At 45.1% G+C, this 17,412-nt stretch overlaps 1 protein-coding gene across 1 annotated transcript in view; it reads left to right on the top strand.

The window, feature by feature from the left end:
* The window catches only part of LOC126328233 (glypican-6), a 694,415-nt gene that overhangs the window by 623,514 nt on the left and 53,489 nt on the right, over positions 1-17,412 (top strand). Inside the window, exon 2 of the mRNA XM_049996010.1 lies at positions 10,949-11,107. Coding sequence (XP_049851967.1) covers positions 10,949-11,107 — 159 coding nt within the window. The remainder of the gene's footprint in view (positions 1-10,948; positions 11,108-17,412) is intronic.

Here is a 17,412-nt window from a genome sequence, read left to right as displayed (position 1 = left end):
TATTGCTCGTCAGTGTGCGATCCACACCAGATAAGATTCACAGACATTATAGAGACGGCACAAAGAAGAGCAGCACATTTCATTCAAAGTTCATTTAGCAAGCACGAAAGCAGGTCGGAGTTACTCAACTAACTACAGTGTCTGACGCTACAAGAGAGCCGTTCCGCACCACCTTGATATTTTGTTCTTTAACTGTAAAATTCAGAGTGCGTACATTCCTAAAAGGATCAACCTATATATCGCTTTCTCCTACGTATATCTCGCGAAAAGATCATGAAGATAAAATTGGACATTCAAACTCACGCGGAGATTTACCGTAATCGTTCTTCTCGCGACTTCGCTATTGGAAAAGGAAAGGGAGAAAGTGAGAATGGTATGCAAAGTACCCTCCGCCACACTCCATAAGGTGTCTAGAGGAATATAGATGTAGATGTAAAATTGTTGGGTAGAAAGCCAGTGAATCAAACGACGTTTCACTTAAATGTATTTACAAGTACACAGGGTGACTTATATTGAAAACTGTATTACCTCAACTTGTTTTGACATTGTAATAAATTACTGTACCTTTGATAAACGAACTATACAACTCACACTTGAAGGTGTATAACATTTGATAACCCGTAACACGTCATCATCTGGCTTCCCAATATGGCAGACATGTTTCGCACAAAATTTCATAAAATGCGCGTAATTTACGGAACGTATGAAGAATGTGTCAGACAATTTGGTATTAAATTATCGACCTCTAAGTTCTCAGTCAGCGGATCATAAAATATGAGGTCCACTTGCGGCAAACGAAACTTTTGCACCAGGAGCAATCACACCGTCACCAATCCGGCTACAAAACAGATACAGATGTTTTGAAAGATATTAATTTCCATGGATGTGGATGGCGATGCGGACCTCGTTTCTCTTATCCGCGCAGACCTCTGCCTATAGCTGTTATTCGGGTGACATAGACACTTGAGCGTGTAATAACCTCATTTAAGTATATCAGGGGCGAAAAAAACTTGGGTTTATTCAGCGCTCAATGAAAAAGTTTGACAAGGCTGTCCTCTGGTAGGCTGACATCACAGGACGAATGTTATCAGAGTCGGTGATGGTAAGGTTTTTCCCTCCGGCGCCAAGAAGACTGGGACAGAACAGCTGGCTACCATAAACAGTGCGCGCCCAGCCCATCAAGTGTTTCTTGCAGCGGCTGGGCTTGCGTACACACACACACACACACACACACACACACACACACACACTCTGAGGGGAGACGAGGCGCGGCCCTCTCTGATTTACCGACGGCTATTAATTAGCGCTCTTGACGACGGCCATAAATTGTCTGAGAGACACTCAGTGCCTACTCGCGTGTCGCTGCTTCGGACGACCACAATCTGGAGACTGCAGCGTTCAGTGACCAGATGGAACCGACGTCTGGCTTACAGGAAAGAGTTGCAGACTGTGAATAAAATGATAAAAGACGAAGTTGACAGAGTATTTTGTTAGAATACAATAATACCTCATTCACTTCTAGACTCAACCATTTCCGACTTCGTTACGTCGCCAGAGTGCACTGATGTTACCCAGTAACATCTGATGAGAGTTCAACCAAGTCGAAACCGGTCCTTCAGCAACAACCTGATTTGGAATGTATTATAAGAAAATACTGTTACTATCAGATGTGATGCTGTGTGTACATGTTTAGATATAATTTCTTCAAATACAGAAATTTGTTTTGCAAATTGCATTTATCGTATGAAAAACCGCGCCGCCATTAACGGTTTTGTGTTGGCCCACCAGCGACGTAGACTAAGTCATTCGCTGTCACAGTTCATGCTAAAACCTGCTACAGTAAAAAAAACTCAACCTTCCGAAGTTCCCCTGTTCTTCCATGACCCTTGAATAGCATATTGCAGTTGCATAGCTGCTGATATTGCAGGCGTAGTTTGAACAGTTATGCTGCAACAAATATTACACGGGCATCGTGACTTCGATAGTCGTGAAAAGGAAAACACGAATCCCATTCTCTGCCCCAAGCTCTCGTAAAAAACTGAGGGAAGAACAGTCGATATGATCTGAGTCTTTGTCCATCTCGATCCACCCTCGGTTCTTATTGTCGCCTTACAAAATGTGACGCAATATGTAATATTCTTAACACCTTTCTGGGAATATGTACCTTACTGATTTTAGCAATTAGTCGTTTAGCCAACTTCTCTTCGTATCCGATTCTGCTGACTACCATGATCATCTACGAAAAACGTTCTCCAGTGTAGGCTAGGACTCATGTCTGTTAGCAGTGTTTCCATTACTTCTGAGATGACCGTAAACTTCCTCTGATGTGGCAGCTGATTTTCATTTGCATCGTGCCAATTATCGTACAGTTTCACTGTATTTAGAAACGACCAAAATGTCCCCCTCCAGATGTTGATTTACGCACTTGATGACAAAAGCCGAAACTCCAACACCTTTTGAAACAAAACACTCTTAATGTGTCCCGGTTTGCTGTATGCATTGCAGCCAGACAAGTGACCAAAAGATATGAAACTTACTGGCAGATTAAAACTGTGTGCCGGACCGAGACTCGAACTCGGGATTCCTTGCTTTCGCGCACAAGTGCTCTACCAACTGAGCTACCCAAGCACGACTCACGCCCCCCCCCCCCCCCCCTCACAGCTTTACATCTGCCAGTATCTCGTGTCCTGCCTTCCAAACTTTACAGAAGTTCTCCTGCGAACCTTGCAGATCTAGCCACACAGTCAGGTGGCTTGCGGAGTATGGATGTAGATGTAGAAGAAAGGATATTGCGGAGACATGGCTTAGCCACAGCCTGGGGAATGTTTCCAGAATGAGATATTCACTCTGCAGCGGAATGTGCGCTGATATGAAACTTCCTGGAAGATTAAAACTGGAAACAGCCAAGGCTGTGGCTAAGCCATGTCTCTGCTATATCCTTTTTTTCAGGAGTGCTTGTTCTGCAAGGTTCGCAGGAGAGCTTCTGTAAAGTTTGGAAGGTAGGAGGCGAGATACTGGCAGAAGTAAAGCTGTGAGGACGGGGCGTGAGTCGTGCTTGGATAACTCAGTTGGTAGAGCACATGCCTGCGAAAGGCAAAGGTCCCGATTTCGAGTCTCAGTCCGGCACACAGTTGTAATCTGCCAGGAAGTTTCATATCAGCGCACACTCCGCTGCAGAGTGAAAATCTCATTCTGGGACCGAAAGATAAATCACACATAGACCAATAATCGTCCCAAAATATACTGCAGGGGACAATGTTTTTATGAGATCGCAATGGTGTAGCACGATTCGTGACGATACTTCATTCTCACAATCAAATTTCGTACTACACTTGCTGATTATGAAAACTCGACAAACCGTTAACATGGCCCTTAAATGTCATCGCAGTTGCTGATTGTACTACACAACGAGTTACTAAATATCGAGAGTTCATCATTCACGGAGATAACAGAATTTAAATTTTTGGTAGGGAACAATCTGCGGATGCATAGATCTCGTAAACGCCATCAACTTTGGCGTATTGGAGGGCTGCTGCTATTATTTAACAATTGACAACTGCTGTCAATCCGGAACCAACAGAACAGCTGTGGCCAGCAGTGAAAGGTTAACAGTCCAAACGATCGCCGCATGTTGCGTGCAAATTCTTATAGCTTCAGTCTACATCAGACGCCCACTATTTAAACCGCATCTCGCACTTTATCAGCGAATGTGGTTCGCCTGGTACAACAAACATTTTATTGAATGAGTAACGAATGTGGAAGGGCGTGTTTGTCATGTGAGTAATAATTTTATTCATCCTTAAATCACTTTTACAAAGATACTGGACTCTCCGTGGCACTACAATGTACGAAAAAGTTACGTTAATCGTATATACTTGTGCCAGAATGAAAAATGCACCTATCACGGCATAAAAAAGGCGAATGTGTCTTTAAAGTTCAGAATGCATAAATTGGAAGATGCAGGTGTTCCAACACCTTGCAATTAAGAGAGCTCATTGCGCTGGGGAATTAATCTTGAATTCACTGAAGAACTGTTTAACGCTGCTCGGTATGTAGGCGTCCCCATGTTGGGGGTTTAGTCGCATACCACTGCGGCAACTGAATCGCGTGAGGCATGTACGTACATGGCCTCAGCCTGAAATTTTAATAACCAACAGGTAATAGAACTAATAATTTCATGCAACTGTTCATTTTGTTATATGCTGTATCTTCCTTCGAATATTTCCATAGTTAGATGCCTGCAAATGTTTGTCACCCGTATGAAAATTTTGTATTTTGTTATTTATTTTTGCGTTATTGTTACAATCTCACGAAAGTTCGCAGTGTGTTTGAAACAGTGCATAACGTGTTCCTCCCCTGCATCCACCTCTGACATGCAATACAGGTATTATATCTGTATCCAGGTCTTAAGCAAATCTCTAGCGGTGTTATGTGGCTTAATAACGGTTCTGTCACGACCCACCTGTCGATTAGACAAACGGTCGTTCAGATGATGCTTCACGTGTAATGTAATGTAGAGTGCAAATAAGCTCCACCATGTGGAAAGTACATTTCATTTCGTGTGTCCAACGTTAAACCCTCAAATTCTACCGCTAAATTAAAAAAAAATGTATACTGTAATAAAAGCATGGCTCCACAAGCGAAAAACTAACGTGTTTTAAATGTAGTCTGTTTCGGAAAGCATTCGGATAAATTAATGTATAAACTTTTTAGCTTAAATTATCATACCTCCCACATTACCGACTTTCTCACATGCGTGTATGAAATTCCACTTATAAGCAATTACAGCTTGCAATGAACCTTGGCGGGCTAATTTCCCGCTTCTGCTAATAGGTCACATTGCTCCAGATTTCTTTAACTGCTGGGATACGTAAGTTAGATACCTCGAATGTTCTCACACCAGAAAAGAGATTGAGGTATCAGGAAGGCCAAACCTATACTGCATTCTGTGAAGGTTATCCAGAGTGCACATGACGGATGTGTGTGATCACACTGCTTTATTAGCTCGTACACTCTATCTCTAGCTCCAGAAAATTTGTTCGAATTATGCAGATTAATGTTTTTTAAATCCTAACGAAGGTATGAAGCATCTACGGACATAAGTTCCTTTTCAAAACGTAACTGAGTCCACAAAAGTCTTATAACGTTACTAATAATGAATTAAAATCTTTCAATTTGCATAGAGGAAAGTAAGACTGTTTCCGGCAACGCAGTGTGCTCAAATACTGTGTGCATCTGTTTATGTCTCAATTTTCTCCAGACAGCGATAGCATCTTTCCATACAAACCTCACCTAGCAATCATACTTTTCACGTGCACGTCAGTAGGTGTTCTCCGCGAGGACGTGTGGTATTTACTCCTTCAGTAGTATTTCCCATTGTTTTATAAACATCTTGCACTTCGAGAGTCCAGTGCGAGGTTATAAGCTCCTGTATATTCGATATAGGAAAAGGTACGAGGTTACCATATGGGATACAATCCAACCTTCAATATTTATTTGGGAGTGGGCGTTGCATCGAGTGGCCGGATACGTCTTCGTATGAAGCCTTCTGTCATTGAAGGCACATCCGGTGATTCGATAAAGCTCTCAGTCCATATAAATACTGAATTTTGCGTTGCATACACTGCTAGGTCTGTACCTCAAAATTATTACAAGCATTTCAATATAAATCTGTAACGGTTAATTCTACGACGGAAAACTCATGTGATACAAGTTTACTGTATTTAGAGCTTCCATAAACAACAGGTATTTGGTTAGTTGACGGTGCGAAATGATTGTGACAGTGCTTCAGAAGCGCCATACCGTTTCAGGTACCCATTGCTTAACGTGATGGAACTGTATCCCAAACTTATTTGATGAGGTAAACTAACATCTGCAAGTTGCAAGTTTTAAAAAAATCCGTAAAAAAACTACAAACACTAAAAAAAGTATAACACTTCGACCCAGCATACCACTTCCATAGTCATAGATCAGTCTTTGATGTCTTTGATGTATAGTTAACACCTTCAGTTGTAGCTTCGAGGTGGTCTATTTTTTCAGCGTCTTTTTTGCTTGCAGCGTTGTTGGATGATGTGGTCTACTGTCCACTACGTTGCTCAGCAGTCACATTCAGGGCTACAGAATACAGACCATAGCATATCTGTTTTGGGCAATCCTACACTGACATGACAAAAGGCATGGGCTAGCGATAAGTACATACAGATGGCAGTAGTATAGCATACACAAGGCCCGAAAGGGCAGTGCATTGGCGTGCCACCCGCAGTAAAGTGATTCATGTGAAATGTTTCCGACGTGATTATGTTCGCACGACGGCAATTAACAGGCTTTGAACACGGAGAGACAGTTGGAGCTAGGCGCATGGGACATTCCATGTCTGACAACGTTAGGGAATTATACATCCTGGCATCCACAGCGTAAAGAGTGTGCCGCTAACACCAATTTTCAGGCATTACCTCTCAACACGGACAACGCAGTGGCCGAAGGCCTTCACTTAACGACTGAGAGCAGTGGCGTTTGCGAAGTGGTGTCAGTGATAAGACATGTAGCTCTGCGCGAAGTAAGCGCAGAAATGAATTTGGGACGTTTGACGGTTGTACACGTTAAGGCAGTGCGGCGGTATTTGGCGTTAATGGGCTATGGCTGTGCCTTTGCTAACAGCATATAACCACCTGCAGCGCCTCTCCAGGGCTCGTGACCATATCAGTTGGACTCTAGACAAAAACCGTGGCCTGGTCAGATGAGTCCAGATTTCGGTTGGTAAGAGATGATGGTAGGGTCAGAGAGTGGCGCAGACTCTACAAACCCATGGACCCAGATTGTCAAGAAGGCGCTATGCAAGATTGTGATGGCGCCAAAATGGTGTGGGCTGTGTTTACATGCAATGGACTGGGTCTTCTGGCCCAACTGAAACGATCATTGACTAGAAATGCTTGTATTCGGCTACTTTACGACCATTTGCAGCCATTCATGGACTTCATGTTCCCAGGCAACGATGTCATGTCACCAGGCCACAACAGTTCACGCTTGGTTTGAACGACACTCTGAACAATTCGAGTGACTGATTTGGTAACCCAGATCACCCGACATGAATCCCATCGAACATTTGTGGGACATAAACGAGAGCTCAGTTCGTGCACAAAATTCTGCACCCGCAACACTTTCGCAGTTATGGACGGCTATAGAGACAGCATGGCTCTAAATTTCTGCAGGGGGCCTCCAACGATTTTTTGAGTCCTTGTCAAGTCGAGCTGCTGCACTACCCCGGGCAAAATGAGGTTCGACACGATATTAGGAGGTATTTCTGGCATGGTCTGCTTGGATTCTGTTTAAACGGCACCAAATATTCCATGGACCTGGTATAGTGGATTCTTCGTAGATGTTACGACGGCAGCCTTTCTTCAGCTTCCATCTTGCTTTCCGTGCGTCCTCCAGGAAAGGAGGTTGACACTGAAACAGGGTATAGTTTTCTCACACCATAGGTCGGAGAATGGTTCAAATGGCTCTGAGCACTATGGGACTTCACTTCTGAGATCATCAGTCCCCTAGAACGTAGAACTACTTAAACCTAACTAACCTAAGGACGTCACACACACCGATGCTCGAGGCAGGATTCGAACCTGCGACTGTAGCGGTCGCGCAGTTCGACTGTAGCGCCTAGAACCCTTCGGCCATTCCGGCCAGACCGGAGAATGGAAAATTGTCCAGTTGTCCAGTTTTGCAGTGTTGCATGGATTGGAAGTGTTATTAGGAATATGGCATGGTGGCGAGTTACCGCATCAATTCTGCCGAAGCGATATCCGCAAGTGGATTGATCCCAATTATCACTATTGAGAGAGAGAGAGAGAGAGAGAGAGAGAGAGAGAGAGAGAGAGAGAAGACTGGAAGAAGCTCCTGGAAATGAGTTTGTGTTTTTTAACTGGAGCTCAGTTTGTTGTCTTTGATCCACTCTTAACATTTACCACTACAGAGAGCAAAACGGATGAGAGAGTGCGAAGTAAAGAAGTTACGCCCTAATGGCATATCTTAGCAGCAGATCGTAACAACGTAAACTGTCGTAACTTTCCTGTCGGAAAAGTTGGAGGGAAAGTTCGGAAACGGCCGCCGCCGGAATTGGACTTGACGCGCTAAAGTAGCGTAGGAAACATCTGCACCAACTCCCAGCCTCTTTTGTCGCTTTTATCGGTTCCTTTCTTATAATGGCTCTCTGTCAAGTTAGTTCGAGCTGTCTTGATATGTCTTTATGCACGCGAATCTGAAAGTTTGTTTCTTTATTTACACTGACAACAGCTGCCGTTGTCGTGAAGTTAAATTTTGATTTGGAAAAATTTGCTTACTTGAGTATTACTCAGTAACAGAACGTCGTCTTTCGTTTTAAAATGAAATTTCTATAATGGAAACATCGTAAGAGGAGGAGTTGTTACTAAGATTTAGACGAGGCACAAGGGTGCCCGCGCTGAAACCTTGCTGCTAATCTGGAAGGAGAAAGTAATACCTTCAGAGCAAGAGTGTTTTTGCCTTAAGTGGATTTTCTCTCCTCTGGAAGATCAGACGTATTCTCAAAAAAACACCGTGTTAAGGTGGTCTGCCGGCGTCCTACGAAGATTGCAGCCATAATCGCTTGTATGAAGCTCCGTAAGACTGGTGTGTATCAGATTCCTTGTAGAAATTGTGGTAAGTAATGTCTACGTCAGACAAAATGCACCATTTCTGAGAGGTGCGTGGAAAACAGAAGATACGCTTACTACAGCCAGACAAATCATCTGGAGCAGAACATAGTGTAGATATGGGTCGTTCGATTTTAACATCCATCTCTTCTGGTTCTATTCGTATGTTCAAGGGAGCCATAGAAATTAGACTGACAGGTAACTTAATATACGGAGATAATGGTACTGAGGGAGTCAACACTGCCAATTCTATCCGTTGGCGCCACAAACCATCACACTTAGCTTTTGTCTACTGTGCCGCTTAACAATGTAGTTTGTCAGACTGCGGTCACCATGACACTGTGTAACATGACAAGTCAACTACATCATCTTGAGGGGGGGGGGGGGGGGGGTCCCCTCCAAAAACTTGGAATGTCAGCTATTATATTCACGAGTCTGTCGCAGTCTGAAACGTTTTTGGTTTCTGGAGAGTGGAAGCCGACGCACTGGCATGGGAACCAACTGTTCCACACAGAATGTCACCGTGCCAACGTGAAAAGCAGTCATGCGGACATATGGGCCGGCGTCAAGTGCCGTGATCACAGTGTGTGATCCGAAGCCCCTCCGTCACTGCATATCACCTTCGCACGCAAAACTGTAGCAAGAACATGTCGGCAGTGGCAAAATCATTTCACAGAGACCTATCGTTTCGCCCTGTTTGAACTAACACGCATATGTTGCACTTTTTAACGTCGTGTACTGGGACCCCTGCACTCCGTTTGACGGTTCTTTATTAAAAAGAGTAATGCGACATTGGTGATTCAAAATCAGTAATGTTCCGTAATCCACCACAGTTGGCTGGAATAAATTAGACATATAACATTACGAAGTCGTTATTAATTACTTAGTATCTATTAAAAGCGGTCTAAGTAAACTATGCTGCTAATGTCTCCTACGTTCTGCCATACGAGGAGAAGGGCGCGCTGCTTCTGCGACTGTGGCGTTCCATCCACTTACCAGTTCCAGACTACTTCCCTCAGCATCACTTAATTCTTTTACATTCCGTTACATTTGTTGAAGTTTACCTTATAACCCCCTTCCAGGACTCTGTCCATTCCATTCAGCTGCTCTTCCAATTCCTTTGTTGCCTCTGACTGAACAACGATGTCATTGGCAAAGCTCAAAGTTTGTATTTCTGCTTCCTCAACTTTAATTAGCTCTTCAACTTTCTCCTTTGTTTACTTCATTGATTGTTCATTGTTCATAGTGAATAAAATCGGGGATAGGCTACAACTGTCTCATTCTCTTCTCAGTTACTATTTCCTTTTATTGCCCTTCGATTCTTACAGCTGCCATCCTGTTTCGTACAAGTTGTAGATAACCTTTCGCTCCCTGTATTTTACGCTTGCTACTCTCAGTGGTGTGGCAAGTGGGCCAGTATTGCAAGTTCAGACTGTAGCGTCTGATCCATCTGACGTACCTACATGCTGTTGCGACTTCTGGCGCAAGGGTAGGAGAGCGCGCAAAAAACATTTTGATCAGTAGCTGTGCAGACAGCGCGGTAGAGGCTGGGACAGCAGTACTGTAGTGAGGTTTCCGTAGCGTTCGGCCGCTGTGCGATAGTGGAGGCGCAGTTCACCATCTGAAGCCTATCCATAAACATAACTTCTGACCTACAGCTAGCGAATCTGTAAGCGTTCGTATTTTACAGGCACAGTAATACGACCAATAATTTAAGTCGCTAGTCTTTGACTAGAGTGCAAAATAAGAAAATCAACGCTTAAACAACCGAGACGGCCGCTTTGGACAAAGAGAATAGCTCAGCAGAGACAGAAAGAAAAGTGGTCACGCTTTCTGAACAAAGAGATGAACAGGAGGAGGATATTGATGTTTAACGTCCAGTCGACAACGAGGTCATTAGAGACGGAGCACAAGCTCTGATTAGGGAAGGATGGGTAAGGAAGTCGGCCGTGCCCTTTCAAAGGAACCATCTGGCATTTGCCTGGTGTGATCTAGGGAAATCACGGAAAACCTAAATCAGGATGGCCGGACGTGGGATTGAACCGTCGTCCTCCCTAATGCGAGTCCAGTGTGCTAACCACTGCGCCACCTCGCTCGGTCAAAGATATGAACACTTCCAGCGATGGGAACGAGAATGTCTTTTTGCTCAGGTGCCAATTTCCTTTTGGTGAGCTCTGCTGACTCCTTCACAGCGCTGTTTGATTGTCTTTCCGTGATTGCTGAGCGTGACAGCTTTTGCAGCTATTCGTGTGCCGCCTGTGAAGAGCGCCTTGGTCTTGTTGCAGGGGACCACCTGACGGTGTGCCCGCAGGGGCCGACGTGCTGTACGCAGGAGATGGAGACGCGGCTGCAGCAGCAGAGCCTCCGGGAGTTCGACCGCGCCGTCAAGGACTCCCTGTCCAAGTTGGCTGGCCTCCTCAGGACACGCGCCACGCGCTTCGACGGTAAGATCCTGCACACACAAACTGTTTTGTACCGGTGCATAAGTACAAACAAGTAAACTATGTGACTGGTAGCAATACAGAACAAATAGTTTATTCGTAACAGTCATTATAGTTACATAGAAAGCTGATGTAAGTTGCAGACATGCAGCAAAGGAAATTTTGAAAATTTTCGTGCATCCAGATCAGCTCAACAGTTAATCATTGGTCTTCGTGTTTGCTAAACGCTGTAGGCCTTTTTCTTCAGCAGTTTGATTCAGTATCCACTTTTACAGCGTCAAAAAGCGCTGTTGATTTATGAACGCGTAACAAACCCAGAGTCGGTGGCTGGCTGTCGGAATGTGTCGCTTCCCTTTTTTGTGCATGTAGAAACGATCAGTCACTGCCAGCAGACGTCGTAATTAACAACTTATGAAGCGAAGGGTAAGGCGGTGAGGCGCGTAATTACACGTGATCCGGCGGCGAGCACTCGTGGGCTAGCTAGCGGCTGGACCGCCACGTGGTGCCAGGCGCTGCGGCTGATTGATCGAGGAAGGGCCCGGGCCGTGCCTCGCTGCTGACGGCCCCTGATGGAGTGGCTGGCGGCAACCGGAGACACCGCCGCCGCGCCGCGCCGGACACAACAGCCGCTGTCCCTTTCAGCAGCCTCGCCTCGCCTCGCCTCGCCTCGCCTCGCCTCGCCTGTTTGCTCTGCGCCCGGCCGTCGGCAACGCTGCGCGGATCCCACGTACGGTGTCTGTACTCACAGTTTGGTCACACGGGAGCTGAAGTGCAACCATCTGCACCAGTTGTCGTCAAACGCATGAAGTTTTCGTGCGGCCCGCGGTTCTCCGTTTTATTTTATAATACGCACCTAACAAGGACAAGTCCCCATCGGGGTCAGTTTTTTGAAGTCACCTGTACGGCGACTTCTAATCAAGCTGCGGGCCTATGGGGTATCGTCTCAGTTGTGCGACTGGATTCGTGATTTCCTGTCGGGAAGGTCGCAGTTTGTAGTAATACACGGCAAATCATCGAGTAAAACTGAAGTGATATCAGGCGTTCCCCAGGGAAGCGTCCTGGGACCTCTGCTGTTCCTGATCTATATAAATGACCCGGGTGACAATTTGATCAGTTCTCTCAGGTTGTTCGCAGATGATGCTGTGATTTACCGTCTAGTAAGGTCATCCGAAGACCAGTATCAGTTACAAAGCGATTTAGAAAAGATTGTTGTATGGTGTGGCAGGTGGCAGTTGACGCTAAATAACGAAAAGTGTGAGGTGATCCACATGAGTTCCAAAAGAAATCCGTTGGAATTCGATTACTCGATAAATAGTACAATTCTCAAGGCTGTCAATTCAACTAAGTACCTGGGTGTTAAAATTACGAACAACTTCAGTTGGAATGACCACATAGATAATATTGTGGAGAAGGCGAGCCAAAGGTTGGGTTTCATTGGCAGGACACTTAGAAGATGGAACAAATCCACTAAAGAGACAGCTTACACTACACTCGTTCGTCCTCTGTTTGAATATTGCTGCGCGGTGTGGGATCCTTACAAGGTGGGGTTGACTGAGGACATCGAAAGGGTGCAAAAAAGGGCAGCTCGTTTTGTAGTATCACGTGATATGGGAGAGAGTCTGTCAGATATGATACCGGAGTTGGGATGGAAGTCATTAAAGCAAAGACGTTTTTGGTCGCGCGGAGATCTGTTTACGAAATTTCGGTCACCAACTTTCTCTTCCGAAAGCGAAAATATTTTGTTGAGCCCAACCCACATAGGTAGGAATGATCATTAAAATAAAATAAATCGGAGCTCGAACAGAAAGGTTTAGGTGTTCGTTTTTCCCGTGTGCTGTTCGGGAGTGGAATAGTAGAGATATAATATGATTGTGGTTCGATGAACCCTCTGCCAAGCACTTAAATCTGAATTGCAGAGTAATCATGTAGATGTAGACGGTGATGTAATTTATGGTCCCCGTTACCACACCCTGCAGCCATTCACCTTGGTTATCCTCGTTTGGGAATAATCGACGAAAAAAATGAGGAATTTCGCAGGATACCCCATGGTTTTATTAAAGCATGGCATGACAGACTGGTTGCGTAGCGCAATGGTGAAGGTACCCGCGTCATAAACAAAAGGTTCCGGTTCAAATATTCCGGAGGTTCGAAGACTTTTATTTTTAAATCTTTCTCGAAATGACTTGCGTCGTTATTTATATTGAATTAATTGGGTGAAATGTAATTTTTTGTTTCTCTTACTACGTCACATTATTTTCATCACTGTATTAGTTTTTTTCAGTTGCTCTCATATTTCTGCCTGTCATTCTTTTCTACTTGGTATCTTTCAAATGGTTCAAATGGCTCTAACCTAAGGACATAACACACATCCTGCCCGAGGCAGGATTCGAACTTGCGACCGTAGCAGTCGCGCGGTTCCAGACTGAAGCGCCCAACACCGCTCGGCCACTCCGGCCGGACGGTAGGAGATGTACTGGCGGCAGTAAAGCTGAGAGGACTGGTCGTGAGTCGTGCTTGTGTAGATCAGTTGCTAGAGAACTTGCCCGCAAAAGGCAAAAGTTGCCTGTCGATTCCTGGTCCGGCGCACAGTTGTGATCTGTCAGGAAGTTTCATATCAGCGCAAGTTCAGCTGCAGAGGGAAAATTCATTCTGAGCACGAGCCGTGTAGTTCGTGGACGCGAAGGTGTCGCACGATAACGTCCCAGATGCGCTCCACCCGCTTCAGAATAGGTTCGCTATCATGCTACTCAAACAATTGTAGCATAATTATGGCCCCGTGTGTTCACGGAGTCCACAGCTGTCATGGTACTTTTTTGATAACTAGCACAGGTCCCAGAGTCCAAGCTAATGTCCCGCATAAAGTGAATCGAACAGCAATTCGCCTCCACGACATCGTATCCGAACACGACAGTCGCACTGGTATAGCGAGAAACGCGTCCCTTTGCCCAGGCGATACGTTTCTATCGATCCACGGTCTAATCTCGATAATCCTGCATCCACTTAAATCGCATATTGACCATATGATGATTATGGGAAGAGTAAAGGTCGTCAGTTGCGAAGCCTCAAGATTAACAACGTCACTGTACGTTGTATTCGGAAAAACAATCTGCGCCAGCACTGTAATGCCTAGTCAGATCCGTCACAAATCGTCGCCTTTCCTACTTTATAGAGCAGACAAACCTCCGACCTTCACGTTCTGTGATGAGTGGACGTCAAACACCGTGTCGTAAACTCGTGGTTTCAGCGTTTTTCAACCACCTATAATGCTCGGAACATTAGCACGCGAACAGCGTACCAGCTTTGCCGGTGTCAAGTCTACACAGATGTCTGGGAACTTAAAAGGGAGTCCTCGGAAGAAAAGACACCATAGTTTTCGCGAAATCTTGTCAAGTACTTTCAGAGATCCTGTATTCAAATAAGGTTAACGGCCTGGCCGCAGAGTTAACACCGGTTCCCATCAGATCATAGAAATTAAGCGCTGTCTGGCTTGGCTAGCACTTTGATGGTTTATCGTCTGGGTCTGCCGAGTGCTGTTGGCAAGCGGGGTGCACTCAGCCCTTGTGAGGCCGATTGGGGAGCTACATGATTGAGATGTAGCGATAGCGATCTCACAAACTGGCAATGGCCAGGAGAATGGTGTGCTCACCGCATGCATCTCCGTTTACGCATCCGACGACACCTCAGGGCTGAGGATGACATGGTGGTCGGTTCCGTTTGACCTTCAAGGCCTGTTCGGTCGGTGCTTTTTGTATTCAAAGTCGACTGTGCTGTCATTGTGCTGCACCATCGTATATCTCCCTTAAGGACCATAAGAAAAATAGAACAGAAATTAGGGATTTTAAGGGAATACATAGTCGGACAATTTCTTCATTGCTCAATGCAATAATCGATAACACTGGTACGACGTATGGTACACCATGCATTGTATGATGGCTTGCTGAATAAACAGTGTGTTCCTCCTAAGAGTCGTCATTTGCATTTTCTCTGGTTTTGGCAGATATTCGCTCTTCCAGTTTTGCAGTGTGTTCTTGAAGTCAACCCTAACAGTTACTGCTCGTCACGTTTTACGTCTGACACCCAGTCTCGGCGAAAAGCGTCTTCACCAAATGGTTTTTAAAGCGGATTTTTGAGTGTTCATTCGATTAAGCAGTCCCAAATTAGCGTAGCGCGATATTAATTTTGTCGATATTTATAACAGACAGTAAAACACGTAGAATAACCAGTACTCTAGCAGCGACTGCAATGCCAGCGCTGACTGCTACCGTGAAACAGAAGCGGTGCGTAGTCGCTATTGATAGGCTGGTTATTTTCGTGTTTTTCTGCCCTGTTAACCTTTTGGGTCCCAGTGGTTTCTGCCACAAAACAAAATTTTCTTACTTCCCTTTAGAGTACCAATGCTTTTCACATGAACCCATCGATGCTATTGCAAGACAGAGATTTCTAGTGGTACACTGAGGTATTTCGATGAATGCAGTGCATTGTAGCAGTCACTTACAGCGCTCAAAGCAACAATCGGCGCGGGGTTTGTGCTACATGATTGTAGGAGATTGCGATTTTTTTTTTTATAGTGGCCATACTGAGATCATTGATAGTGAAAGGAAGTATATCTAAGTTATTGTAACGTGAATGTGAGTTCGTACTGTTACTTTTATGTGTGCTATAGAAATGAAACCACTGGGACAGTATGTAGTTGTAATACAAAATTTATTAAATTTTAGGTCTATTTTGCTTGTTATTTAGGACCATATTATTTTTTAGGCGTTAGGAGTTCCTGGAAGTTTAAGTATGTTGGATTTAATCTAGGAAAGTTGCGAGTGAAATGATCGTTCTTTGAAAACTCAATGTCCCAGTCGTTCGAAAGTACAACCACCTTTTTGAAATAATTGATTTTTTAATTTTTGCCGATTTCTTCTTGTATTCGATGCTCACTGTGATAATAAATGTAATGATGTCTTAAAATACTTTTTTTCACATTGTTGGACTGAGAGTTAATAAATGTTAAAAAACTAATATCGCACTAGGCTAATTTCGGACTACTCAATGGAATAGGCACTCAAAAGTCCGCTTTAAAACTAATTTTGTTTCTGACAGGAAACAAAGACGCTTTCCGTCGACAATGGGCGAAGCATGAAAGTCATGATAAGCAATATTTGTCTGGACAGAGTCGAGTTACGCACCGGAGAAACGAAATTGCAAATATCTGCCGTGAAGTGGACTCAGGGTGAAGGGCCACTTCTGTGCAACGTTGGGTTACGGTGGTGAGTCACAGCGAGGATGCAGCCAAAAGGCAGCTCAGATAACCAACATCAAAAGTGAAACTTTTAATAAAACCCAGGCGACTACACTCAGTGCGGCGGTCACGCCCCCTCTCGCACATGTTTAACATAGTGCGTGGTCCTCGGCAGCGGCGGATAGCTGTCAACCAGTGGCCTGTGATGTCTGCGCCCAGACTGCTGATGCCAGAAGCTGACTCAGCGGGGTGCGCCCCAGTCTGGCGTTGTATGGCTGGTCGCGGACGGTGCCAGGCGCTTGGAAGACTGCCAAAATACTTGCAGGGGATGACAGCCTCCGATGTCGAATCTCGCCCCTGCGAGTGGCGTCCAGGCGTCTGTGCCATTGGGGGTGAGTGAACGACTCTGCTGTCCCCGTCTGCTGACCTGGCTGCTACTGGAATGAGCCTGGAGGCATACCACTAATAGAGGGGCACCGTGTCCAGAAAGGAAAACTGGGTGCGAAAATGGTGCGGCGGTGGAGACCCCAACTTGTGACGGCTGTTTTCTGACCCATATCGCTCAGATGCCTGGCGTTGCCCTCTCATCGTGATAAATGCTGCCCAACTGGGGATTGCTAAAATGGATGGTTATTTATGTGGGCTGGGGCCCACTTATTGGACCGACGAGCTGCTTCCAGCCTCATTCGAAACTACGAACATGTGGCCCGGAAATGTTGAAATGCTTGGCTCGACTTGCAAGAGTCCCGCCTTAGTGCCGTTGGCAGGATTGTTGTTGATACCGGCATACTGACATCTTAGCGCCCCTGCATGAAGGGGCCTTCACAAGTGGAATAATATTGTCAAACCGTCAATATTTTGACCGCTTGAGGGCGCGCATTGAAGTACTGTCAATACTTGGAATATTGGCGATCAGTATTGTCAGTACAAATAACGCTAGACGGTGTGATGAAATTTTCCATTCAAATGTTTTCATGAACATGAGTTTCATAAGCCATCCACACGGCATTATGTTCACTTGGTTTTCATTTCGTCTTGTTGCAGACCGCACCTAAATCTACATCGATACCCTGAAAAT

This window comes from Schistocerca gregaria, chromosome 2 (genome assembly GCF_023897955.1).
Source record: "Schistocerca gregaria isolate iqSchGreg1 chromosome 2, iqSchGreg1.2, whole genome shotgun sequence".
NCBI classification, from domain to species: domain Eukaryota; kingdom Metazoa; phylum Arthropoda; class Insecta; order Orthoptera; family Acrididae; genus Schistocerca; species Schistocerca gregaria.
Note: the sequence above shows the minus strand (reverse complement) of the source record. Positions and strands in the feature narration are given on the sequence as shown.